The following is an 11,841-nucleotide window of genomic DNA, read 5'->3' as shown; positions in this document are numbered from 1 at the left end:
TTAAATCGACTGAAAACAACTTTTACAAGGTCCACTCCCCAAAATTCGAGGAGTTTCTCTTGGTGTGATTCATCGTCTTCGAAATAAACGATCTTTTGTGACGTATATTTTGCGCGAAACTCAGTTTGGAAAGAGCAAAAGTGGACTAGCTTTGGTCAGCTATGAGTAAAAAGGATAACGGTAAGTCCTTCGATTTACGGCAGATGTTTATCACCTTATCGCGTTTGCAAGCGTTTTTTGACCAACAAATCCCCGTAAAGTCTCCCATGCAGTCCGTTTAGCGAGGAAGCTAGTTGATAAACGTTAGCTACATACGTAGATAAACATGCTAGCCGTGTCCCTTCTGCACCATTTCCAGGTAAATTTACGCTAAATTCGCAAACTCGTAAAGTTTTACATCAGAACTGAAAATAGAAATAAATATATAAAGACATACAGCTTACGAGTAGCCTCCATTAATAACAGAGCACTTCAAGGTTAGCTGTAATAGCTGAAGCCCGTCTAGTACTCTACGTTAAAAGTGAGCTCCAGTTAATGTGATTGACCTGCTGCTGCTGTCACCCACAGGCGCGACTCTCATCCTCGCCTACCTGAACGAGAAGAACCGCCCTTACAGCGCCCAGGATGTGTTTGGTAACCTACAGAAGCAGCACGGACTGGGCAAGACGGTCAGAGGAATACCTCGGCGGCAGCACAATATCTAATTTTGATCTGATAGCGATGTTTACCAATATTGATTGTATTTCTCAGACCAAAACAAGTTCATTGGGGCTTAAAAATCATCTAATGACATGTTTTGTAATTGAATAAGTCATCACGTATATTAGTTTTGCAAACATCTAAGATATATTTTGGGAAACAGGAATCTACCTAACTAAATGACTCTTGTCGTTTTTATCAACCCTGAAGTTGTATGTGATGCTTTTTTTTTTTTTTACAAACTGAAAAACCCATGAAAACTTCTTTTTTTTTTCTAATTTTACAAACTTATAAATAATTTGTTTACCAATTGTTTAGACAGCAGATGATGAGCATAGAGGAAAAGAAGAGATTTGCTACTCTGGGCTTTATAAACATGACCAGTGTTTTGACAGCACCAATAATGTGCTGATTTCACCGTGCATCTGTCCTATCAGTATATATGTATTCATGGCCGCGATGGCACATGTGATTCGCCAGGCAGTGGTCAAGGCCATGGAGCTGCTGGCAGTGGAGGGGAAGATAAAAGAGAAAGCATACGGCAAGCAAAAGATTTACTTTGCTGATCAGGTTAGTAGTCTGTTGTTCCCAGAAAAAGTGGGAATATATTTGAATCACACGTGTTTTAGTTGCATCGACTAACCGTCTCCACCATGACAGGCTCAGTTTAAAGACGTGAACGATGCAGACCTGAAGGCCATGGACTCTCAGATCTCTGAGCTCAGTGCCGAGCTGCAAACCCTCACCCAGAGCTGCAGACAGCTGGATGCAGGTAGAGCTCACCACTGATCCCTACGCCCTCTCTCACGGCCGAGGCTGTTCCAAGATAAGGAGAACTTGTTTGAACGTGTTGCTGTTTGTTATCCAGACAGTTTTCACCTGAGACTCTTCCTCACTGAATGGACACGTATTTTTGTTTTGCTGCATTCCATTGAGGCGGACGTCCTGTAAACTTGTGTGAAATCTGTGATAACAGAGCTGAAGGAACTCAACAGCTCCCTGACTACAGAGGAAATGACCTCGGAGATCCAGGAGCTGAAAACGGAATGTTCTGGATACCAGGCACGTCTGGACAAGATAAAATCGGCAACAAATCACGTCACACCGGAGGAGAAAGAGAAGGTAAGGGACGCGTTCATTCATGCATTTTATTCAAAAACAAAATTAGACAGCTCTTGATTTTCATTTTTTGTGCTCTTTACATTTTAATTTGCAGGTTTATAAAGAGAGGAATGTTTACGTGAAAGAGTGGAGGAAGAGGAAGCGATTGGTAAACGTTTTGATTGCGTTTTGTACGCATTCTTATTCACATATTTAACATGGTTCAAAAAATAAAATAATGCTTTGATTTAAAGTAGTTTTGTCAACTTGTATTTGTTGAGACACTCAAGTTCATAAGTTCAGAACATGGAAATAATTTGCTTGATTTCTGTCAGGCGTCAGACATGATAAACACAATCCTGGAAGGATATCCGAAGAGCAAAAAGGAGTTCCTGGTGAGTAAGTTCTTAATAAACACTTAATCCTGACTTCCCAAAAAAAGTCAAGCCATCCTGACCCAATTTAATAATCAAATTTATCTATTAATAATAGAAGAATTTGTGCACAAATGGAGGTTTCTAAACATTTTTCCTGCCAATGATCATGCACATGTTGAAGTTAACAAGACATTTTGAGGAGGTGTTTGTTGAAGAGCAGTTTCATTTCATGCACTGAAGGATTCTTATTTTATTTTTTAAAGAAGAGTTTCAAAGGCAGGTTCAGCCTTTCTCCTCATCTGTAAAACAAATGGAACATTCCTTTATATTGGATACAAAGTGAGAAGTTCAACTCTCAGAATGATGGGAACATTTCATCTACAATATACCTCTTCCTCATTTTACTTTTAAATGCTCATCTATCAACAGATTGTGGTTACTGCTTTTTAGTTTTGTACTTTAGTGGCGTTCGAGGAGAAAACCAACAAGCTCCCTCTTGTGGCTAAAAGGTGTACTGCAGAGGGGAATCTGAACAACTGTGGGGTCTCTGCAGGTTTCAGCGTTTATGAGGTCATGAAAAACCTGGAAAAGTACTCTAATTTTAAAAGCAGAAATTTACAGGTCTGGATTCTTTTATTTATTATTTTCTTAGAAAAAAAACAAAACAGAACATTTTGGAACATCATGGAAATTTGCTCCACTTCCCCTTCATATTCGAGGTCATGTGGTTAAGCTCAACTGAAAGGAATCTTTCAGTTAATATTCAATTCATTTTTTTTAAAGAATTGATTTGTTTATCTTGTACCACAAGTATAATCTTTAGTTAGACGAACACTGTAAAATTGTTACATGCATTTCATGTAATATATAGTTATTACATGTTCCGTTGTTGTCCCTTCAGGATGAGGTTGGCGTGGAGACAGACGAGGACTGTAAGGTGGTTATTCCAAGCACTTGAAAAGAAGAAAGTACTCCTTCGGTTACATCGCCAGCGTTAGCCTGTGTAGTACTTAGAGATAACAAATTACACATCAGAACTGTCTGAGCCACAGCACATACTTTATTTATAGCCAGTATCTTTAAACAAATAATACATCTTTAAGAAAAGGCAAAACAGAAAAGTAATTTCAATTGTTTTTTTTTTTTTTTTATACAAAATTAGTTATTAGTAAAGACACTGTGCACTCAGGGATGCTGGTTAGCTCACAGGCAACAATGGTTTCCACTCTCAAGCTACCACCACCACCACCATCATCATCATCATCTACCCTGAGAGCTGTGCGTTCTTTGTTGTTCTCATTACTGTTCAAGCCCACTGAGTCTGCATTTTCAAAACTGTACATAAGTTGTAAGATGAAGATGTAAAGCATGGATGGCTATTATACACGTGTAGTGTTTGTTTTCCCAATTTGTATTACTGTCAATTTATTAAATGGTCATTTCTGGATCTTTTTTTGACTCGAGTGCAAGCCGCATGTCTCAAACGTTCTCTCCCAGGTTCTAGGCAGACAACACTGCTGAGGTTCAGCAGGATCAGTAGCTGCAGACACGCTTCATCTGACAGCCTCACAGAACTTTGTTTCCTCATTTTAACTTGAGCACATTTAACAGGACAAAACATTCAATACATAAAAGCACCTCAACAGGTGAACACGTGCTGCTTACAGCGAACATTCAGATAGCAGACACAACATTAGCCTCGTCAGGTATTTACAAATTGCCTGCTTGCCTTCGTGGCAGTCAAGCTGTGTAAGGCCCCGTCTGTAAGTGTCCCGTGGCACTGGTGACCGGTCCAGGCCACATCAGTCACTCAGTGGAACGTTGGAAATGAACAATTTCTGATCACAAATGCAACTTCCAGGTAAAAACTCTTCATGAGGAACAAGCAAACTGAAGGATTCAGGATTAACATAATCGCCAAAGGAAACAGGCGATACCTCTGCTGGAATTGAAGCACAATCTCTTCACAATGTATTAAAGAACAATTTCTGTTCATTTCAATATGTCAGTAATGAAATTTTACAACGAGGCTCATATTTCACACACTAAAATGTGTCAAGTGTTTTTATACCTCTGCTGGCAGAAGTCGCAGGGCAGGAGACATGGTTTGGTGTTGTCCATCTGTCCTACCATTTCCTAATTTGGCTCTATTATCCACCAGGACTCAACTATGAACTGCAAAGATTTAAGAGGTCAAAAGGTCAAGGTAACTTTGAAAAGCAAACATTGTGGCAACCACATATATAAAACCACAATGTACTTGTAGTTTTTGGCTGTAAGGAAGTAACAGGATACTGTACAAAGAAGGGCTGAAACGATTCCTTGAGTAACTCGAGTAATTCGATGACTAAAATTCCTCGAGGCCTCGTTTACATCTGATCTGTACTTTGTTTTGCACGTAGGGGTGAGCGCTGAAATTTGGTATTAAACGGCTGAAATCGTTTAAGACCTGAGTATTGCTAAGCTTAAGTTTAGATAGAATTTATTTTCACACGGCTACAGCGTCTCTCTGTGTAAGGAGGCCTTTACATTAAACAGGAGAGTCCGTGTCTCTGTCAGAAACTGACAGACCTCCTCAGAGCAGAGCTAACAGGGCAGACTGATCACCAATCAGTCAAGGATGCTGTCGTCCTCTGGGACAGATTAAAAAATAAAAATGCCAAAATCTGAGTTGTTACAAATACAGTGTGAGTGTGTGTGTGTGTGTGTGTGTGTGTGTGTGTGTGTGTGTGTGTGAAGCACTGCAGAGTGTAACATCCTGCTGTTCACAGTCTGCTGATGTTGATTTGACGGAAAGACAGAGAGCGTCGTATCTATAAGGGAACTCTAGACCAGAGAAACATCGTGTGAGTTTGATTTTAGTAGAAACTACGGACATAAATCTCGCAAGAGTTGTGGAAATAAAGAGTGACCTTCTAGACAGACTGAGAAAGGTGCGCATAACCTTAGTAAAAGCATCAACACAACAATGTAAAAATACTGAATGACAATTATAAATCTCGCATGCAATTGTTCCCTTTTTTTGAAAAATCAATGTTTTTATCGCTTTGGTTGTACTCTTAACGGCTCTCTCTCTCTCTATTGGTGTTTTTTGATTACTAAACACAGACCAAAACCTCATAAGAGGGGAAAAAAGTTGCAATCCACTGTTGGACCCTTAAAGCAAAAGCAACGTAATCGAAAAAAATTGCAGAAGCGCAATACTTCTTACACGATTACTCGCCAGAATAATGGATAGATTACTCGATTACTAAAAGAATCGATAGCTGCGGCCCTTGTACAAAGTACTGCAAATGTTGTTTTTATCAGCCTTTCATTCTGTTGGTTTTATTTTGGTGGGATTCTCACTGAGCATCAACTGAACAATGTCTCGCCCTCCTATTTTCTTTGAATGATTTTAAAAACGCCGTTACAGAGGATGCGTGATTGATCCACAAAACTCATACTGTATATTCTGTCAGACACATTTAGTTTGGGGGAAGTGAATACAGCAAGAACAAGACTAACCTGCATCTGTTGGTTACCGGGGTGATGGATCCTGACCCCTACGATTGGTTGACTGAACAAGAACGTGTCAACACCAGCACCTGAAATGTTCCAATTTTCTTGATTGCATGGAGCAGCTGCCAGATTCCAGCCTCAGTGATTAAAAAGCTGGAGCTCTGAGGAGTGTGCACACTCAGAAGTGACACATGATTATGAAACCTCACTGGTTTGGCTTTGTCTTAAAAAAGGTCATCATTCATTTCTTGCCTCTTATTCTGTTGAAAAAGCTCAAAATAAGACATATGTATTCAACACATACTTGGCTCAAATATCACATAAAACGACAGGGATTTTTCTTAAAACTGCTCCACCAAACGCAACGTGTCATCTCTGTCATAGTGTAGGTTGAGGTAATGCAGCCAGTGAGTGAGTGTAAATGCTGTGGCATGGCCTGAGGCTGAATGAAGCTTTAACTCGACACTGGGAGGTCAGAGTAAGCCCAAAAGTCAGTTTCTGCAAGTTCCAAAAGTTGTACAAGATCAGTAAAGCTGGCCATTGAGCTGTCGAAGCACTCCGACAACAAACTCCCTCAGCGTCTGAGAAAGAACAGAAGAAAGTATTCTAAATATGGACATCAACAGAGCGGTGCAGATCGGTGTGAGTGTCTGATCTGCTGTCCTGTACCTGAGGCTTGCAGTGCTCTTCGATCCAGCTGAACACGCAGGCTGAGAGTTCATGGAAGCTGCTGACTGACACAGAACTGCTGAACGACTGGAACAGGGAGTCCATGATGCTCTGAAAGATGTTGAACTTGACCTGGTCGGACACCTGGTCCTCCCCCTGCTGTGGGTTGTTCTGGTGGGCATTCACTATGTGCTCATAGTTCCTGTAAAGAAAAACAACCAGTGGTAACCACTAGGGGTGTTACGAAATTTCACGTCAGGAAAATTCGTAAAATAAAAAATGACGAAATAAAATTCAAAGACGCACAAAATAAAAATATCAATGTAAAAAAAACAAAAACAATGCGAAGCGGCACCACTAACTGATGGTTTTTGACCCTCTCGCCTACTGTACACACACATTACAAGAAGAAGAACGCTGTAGCAACGCCACAGAAGAAGAGGAAAGCGAAACAATTATTTCAAAATGGAGGAAGATGAGGTTGAACAAGTAGCGGACGCTCCTTCATCAAACAAATCGGTTGTGTAGACTAACTTCTGCTTCCCATGTAAAAGACATGGCAACAGTGAGACGATTGTGGATTAACGAAAACCGTGTGCAAACTATGTGGGTCCACAACACCGTAGACTGCGGCGAGCACTGCTAGCGTGATAGAAGGATATGCACCTGTTGAAGGCTAACTATTCCAGCTCACTGAGGACAGACATTTGTAGATCTAGATTGTCCTTTTCCTTTTCATTCAAGAATGTAGTTGTCCTCATTGTTTACAACAACAAAGCATTTTCACTTTTTAAAATGAAATTTTATGTTTGTACTTGCATTGTAGTCTAAATAAGGGAAGGATTACCAATATTTTGTTTTTTCAAAGCAACGAGCATTTTATTTTGTACTGACGCAGTAAAACCTTGTATGTCTGCATATTGAGGAAAAAAAACAAAGAATATTTGATTTTTGCATTTCGGATTTTTGATTCTCTTTAACCTTTATTTGGTATCGTGAGTATTTTGTATCGTGACCCGGGTTTGGTATTTCGAATCGTTTTGTGAGTTGACATTTCTTTGCACCCCTGGTAACCATGCAAGAGAAAAGGAAGAAGGGGTTTGGCTGAGAGGGTTTCACATCCATCTCACGTTTTCATGATGTTCAGTGCCATGACTTCTTTCCTTAGCACAGACACTTCGTCCTCTTGCTTCTTCTTTTCTTTATGCAGAAAATGAATGTAGTCGATTGCTGAGAAAGATAAAACACAGTTCTGTCAGATATTTCTTCACTCAGAATAATCAGTTGGTGGTGAAGGACGAGTGTGAAGATTTTGTGAAGTTGGAAATACACCAATGACGAGCAGCTTGTGAGAAATGTCAGAGGAAAAAGAGAAAACACAGGACTTTACCGAGGTAAGAGAGGAAGACGAATCAGCTGACCGATTATCGGTCTGATGATCAATCCCACCAGTTATTGGGCATTTGGAGAGGATCTGCATCAGCTGATTAAATTAATAGTTTTTATTTTCAATTTTTTTTTTTTGTGCTTGATGGAAAATGAATTACTTCATGGAAATAATGTTCTTTGGGACCAGAACAACAGAGATGCTACAGACCGGGTGCTACTGTGCACATTAACGTTATTTATTTATTCATACTTGTGCAAGTTATGGTTCAACATTTATATAATAACTGCTTTTTAATTCAGATTTTGTCTCATGTACAGAAAATCTAATTGTTTTATTTTATCAAATGCCAATAATGAAGATGGATCCAAGATGGAAGATGGACTGACTGACTCCATCTTGTCTCGAGAGACACATAATGCTGGGTTTCCATGACTATGCATTTTGTGACAGCCATATTTCAAAGAACTGTTTTGTGAACTGGCTAAAATAATCTTTTATTGTACTCTGTACTCCATAATCCGTAACCTTCTCTCTCCCATATACAGATCAACAACTGACAACTTGGAGACTGGACACACATAAAATAAAAACACAATATAAGTATCCACAAGGGTGTTAAAACAAGTGGTCTTGTGAGTGCAGAGCCATGATGAGCAGGTGATCGACCCTTCCTGTCCCTGCATGCTCCTTCGTCAAGTCCCTGTGTAAGACTCTGGCAGCAGGGATGAATTAAGACCTTGAAGCCCTTTTAAACAGACGTTCCGCTGATGTTTCTGCTCTTTTGGGACTTTTCATTCTACCCTCATATTTATTTGAAGATCTGTAGTGGGCAGGTGTTGCGAATGTTTCCAACTATGGTACCCAGGTGTTTACAAAGCTCCAAGCAACTGTATCGATCACATCTTACTTTTCTGCAGAATTGTAGCCTTGCTGATCTTCTGTGCTCCCACTGCAAATTCGGACTGCTGCTGGCAGGTGGGTACTATTGACTGGAGGTCATCATAGCCTTTCTAAAGATGAAAAAGTTCTTATTGATTACCAAAAATGTTATTTAAAATTTCATAGTGTCTTTCATCTCAGGTAAGACTGAATACACACAGTCTTACCTTGATAGCGTCCCTGCGCTTCTGCTCAGCTTGTGTGTGCGCTTGTCTCCGTCGATCCTTATACGAGTCCTTGTATGACGTCTCATGCCTGTAGTCGCTGTCTTCGTCATCTGTTTGAGAACAGATTAAGAAAAATGACTGGCTTCTGCATACTTAAGGATGAATAACAAAAGTTTGATAGGACACGTAGAGGATTAAGCAGATTTTATTGTTTTGTCTAACGAATGTTAACGGTGCCTGAGTTTGGCCATCTTAGTTTTCCAGAGAGGAGTGAGGGGTGATGCTTCCTCTGTAACCCCCGGCCACAGTCATTTGTCCCCTTTCCTCTATCTCAGTTATGTAGCCTTCTTTATCTAAGCCGAACGCAGAAAAGCTTATTAATTCTCTATTCAAGTCGTATCAGTGACTCTGAACTGACCTATCAAAAAAATAATTAGCGAGCCAGCAGCTTTTATAAAACCCTGCTGAAAAAGGCAAAAGAACAAAACTTAATATAGTGCATGAACAGCATTTTACTGAGCATTTACAGAGCTGCTTAATAAAACCACTGGAGGGTCACGTTTCCAGAACCGCAACACAATCGCAATTCATGCTATAGGAAGAAATCAAGAGTCTTCCATACAGAGCAGGAAAAAGGGAAAATTATTCTGTGTCCAATTTATATTTTTGAAAAATGTATTTACACAAATTAGGCCTATTAATTATTTTCCATTTTCAATTATGGCCGGGCATTCATTCGAGTTCTATTTTACAGTAAAATATTACTTTGCAATAGATATGAAAATCATATATTTAAGATAAAACTAATTACTTGGTTGCATTCTATTTAAAAAAGCAATAGAAAAAAGTCTTTGGTTTTGTAAACAATGAGTAATCATTTCAAGCAATCTTAATATCACAATAGTAGTGATCTTTTTGTGTAATCAAGCAGGTCAACATTAAACTTTAAAACATTCTATGTATTTAAAAGATTACAAGTACTTATATATTCAATGACTGGCACGACCAAGGAAACACAGTCAAATCTGTTTCTTAAACCTGTGAAGAATGTCAAAGGCCCTCGGTAAAAATCACATTACCTGTATTTGGTACTGAGGAGGCACTTGTGGAGCCAATGCTGTTTGCCCTGGACACAACAGTTCCCTTTCGGCCGGTGTCAGCAAAGAAACCTACAGAGCAAGACAGCACACATCAGAAAAGTTTATCTGCAACACTGCAAATACAGAGCCATCAGACATCAAAAAACAGCAGGTCAGCATCTTGTGGTTTGTATATCAAATATGATGGGAAATAAACTGACTGGATACTCACTGGGGTCAAAGCCACTGTCACTGAAAGCACCGTCCGTTTGCTGAGCCATCACCAGAGAACAGAAGATGGTAAAAGGAGAGAATACAGGCTGAGAGGCTGGAATAAGGGGAAAATCGTGCTGCCCTAAATGTTGACAATGGGCCAGTAACTTGCCTGCCTGACAGCTGAGACCCCCACTGAGAACTGCCCTGAATTGTCTATTTTTTGCATGTGGGAGAATAAAAAGCTGCACCAAATTGCTAATTCAAACACAAATACAACAATAAAGCTGTGGCTCTAAAGTTAAATCCACAGGGGTCTGTCACTCTGCAAATCCCTGAAAATGTCCTGACAATGTCTACTTTCAATTTATCAGGATTTGAATAAAACCCAAATTAGATATGGTGAGCTCAGCATCTTTATTTAGGAACGATTAGAGTTTAGAAGATAATGTGAGGTTTTTAACAATCAGAGTTTACACATGCCATTCCTTTAATTATGGCATGATTACCTGAATGGAATACTTAAAGGTGGGGGGGGGGGGGGGGTATTCTAACAAAAGATCCATTTATTCTATTTTGACAGACTACCTGAGAGGAACATACAGTGAAAAGTGTCATACAGAATAATAAATACATACATACACACACACACACACATATATATATGTATATATACATACGTCATACAGAAAAGTGTCCATTTCATCATCACAAATGAAACCTACACTTTATACAGTAACACTGAAGTTTCTCCAAAATTAAACTGTGCCGGATGCGACTATAAAGATAAATAAATACAGTAGAAGCTCAGTGACTGTAAACTGAACAATATCATTCTGTAGAACTACTCATACTATTATTTTTATTTACATGAGGAGCAAAAATCAAACATTGAAAAGCACAATCCGAATTTGTGTAGTTTCACCAGTAATTTCCATTAGATTTTATTCCACAACCGGAACACGAACTGCCAATATCACTACGCTTTGTTTACTTAAATTACTTTCGATTAGCGCTAACTAGCTAACATTAGCATGAGCACACGAGCTAACAAAGCCCCACTCAACTAACCTATTAATCACCACAACTTTAAAGTTAAAAAAATGTTTTTCAGTAATCGGTAATGTCACGGGAGATGTATAAAACACGATAAAAGTTTATGTTGGCCAATATCAAAGGAGCTACATACTTTCCAGTGGTCCTCAGGCGATGTTGTCGGATCCGTCATTTTGGAATTGACACTATGCGTTCGGGTGCTTCTAGTAAATTCCCCTTTTTTGCTTCAGGAAGTTGCACCTAGAGGTCTAAAATTCGCAACAAAAAGCAAAGTAAAATGTCAATGACATTTCACATGTAACACATTATAGGACTGAGGAAAAACACGTTTTTATTCATGTGAGATACCCCCCCCCCGAATATAATTGACATGATATATTTGTCCCCACCAACTAATAAAAAAGAAAGCCTCAAATGGAAATAAGTCGGAAACGGTAAAGGTAGTTAATTTGAACATGTGTTTCCTAATTTCAGTCTTTAAAATCTAAACTGCTGGCCAATCACATCTCGAATGAACCTAGCTCCGTTCTAGAGGATTGCGCAGTTTTCCGATTAACATCGAATGCAGCATCAAGGGTACCACAGTGTGCCTTCAGGCACCAGGAGCCGCTGTTGGACAATCCTTTCTACCTTGTTGACACAACGCATCT

At 39.4% G+C, this 11,841-nt stretch overlaps 2 protein-coding genes across 3 annotated transcripts; one reads left to right on the top strand and one right to left on the bottom strand.

Annotated features, from left to right (window-relative positions):
• The first annotated feature begins 34 nt into the window (after positions 1-34).
• psmc3ip (PSMC3 interacting protein) lies at positions 35-3,624 on the top strand. Its single transcript, XM_086185410.1, has 8 exons — positions 35-180; positions 568-668; positions 1,180-1,269; positions 1,360-1,471; positions 1,676-1,821; positions 1,916-1,969; positions 2,136-2,195; positions 3,079-3,624. Exons 1-8 carry the CDS (start codon positions 162-164, stop codon positions 3,133-3,135), a joined length of 639 nt encoding a protein of 212 aa, XP_086041536.1. The 5' UTR covers positions 35-161; the 3' UTR covers positions 3,136-3,624.
• Positions 3,220-11,395, bottom strand: mlx (MAX dimerization protein MLX). Of its 2 annotated transcripts, XR_015110100.1 has the most exons (9): positions 11,325-11,395; positions 10,155-10,194; positions 9,923-10,012; positions 8,844-8,953; positions 8,645-8,747; positions 7,478-7,577; positions 6,348-6,549; positions 5,685-6,259; positions 3,220-4,352 (listed from the first exon to the last, which is right to left on the bottom strand). XR_015110100.1 is itself a non-coding variant. In XM_086185409.1 (8 exons), the coding sequence occupies exons 1-8, from the start codon at positions 11,361-11,363 to the stop codon at positions 6,203-6,205; spliced, it is 741 nt and encodes a 246-aa protein (XP_086041535.1). In that variant the 5' UTR covers positions 11,364-11,395; the 3' UTR covers positions 3,220-6,202. The 2 variants fall into 2 exon arrangements, 1 of the variants encoding a protein (XP_086041535.1); XM_086185409.1 differs by having other exon boundaries at positions 3,220-6,259.
• Between the last annotated feature and the right edge of the window lie 446 nt (positions 11,396-11,841).

This window comes from Aulostomus chinensis, chromosome 18 (genome assembly GCF_037954235.1).
Source record: "Aulostomus chinensis isolate RoL2024-O1b breed Wild chromosome 18, RoL_Achi_v1.0, whole genome shotgun sequence".
NCBI classification, from domain to species: domain Eukaryota; kingdom Metazoa; phylum Chordata; class Actinopteri; order Syngnathiformes; family Aulostomidae; genus Aulostomus; species Aulostomus chinensis.
This window is presented reverse-complemented; position numbering and strand designations above follow the sequence as displayed.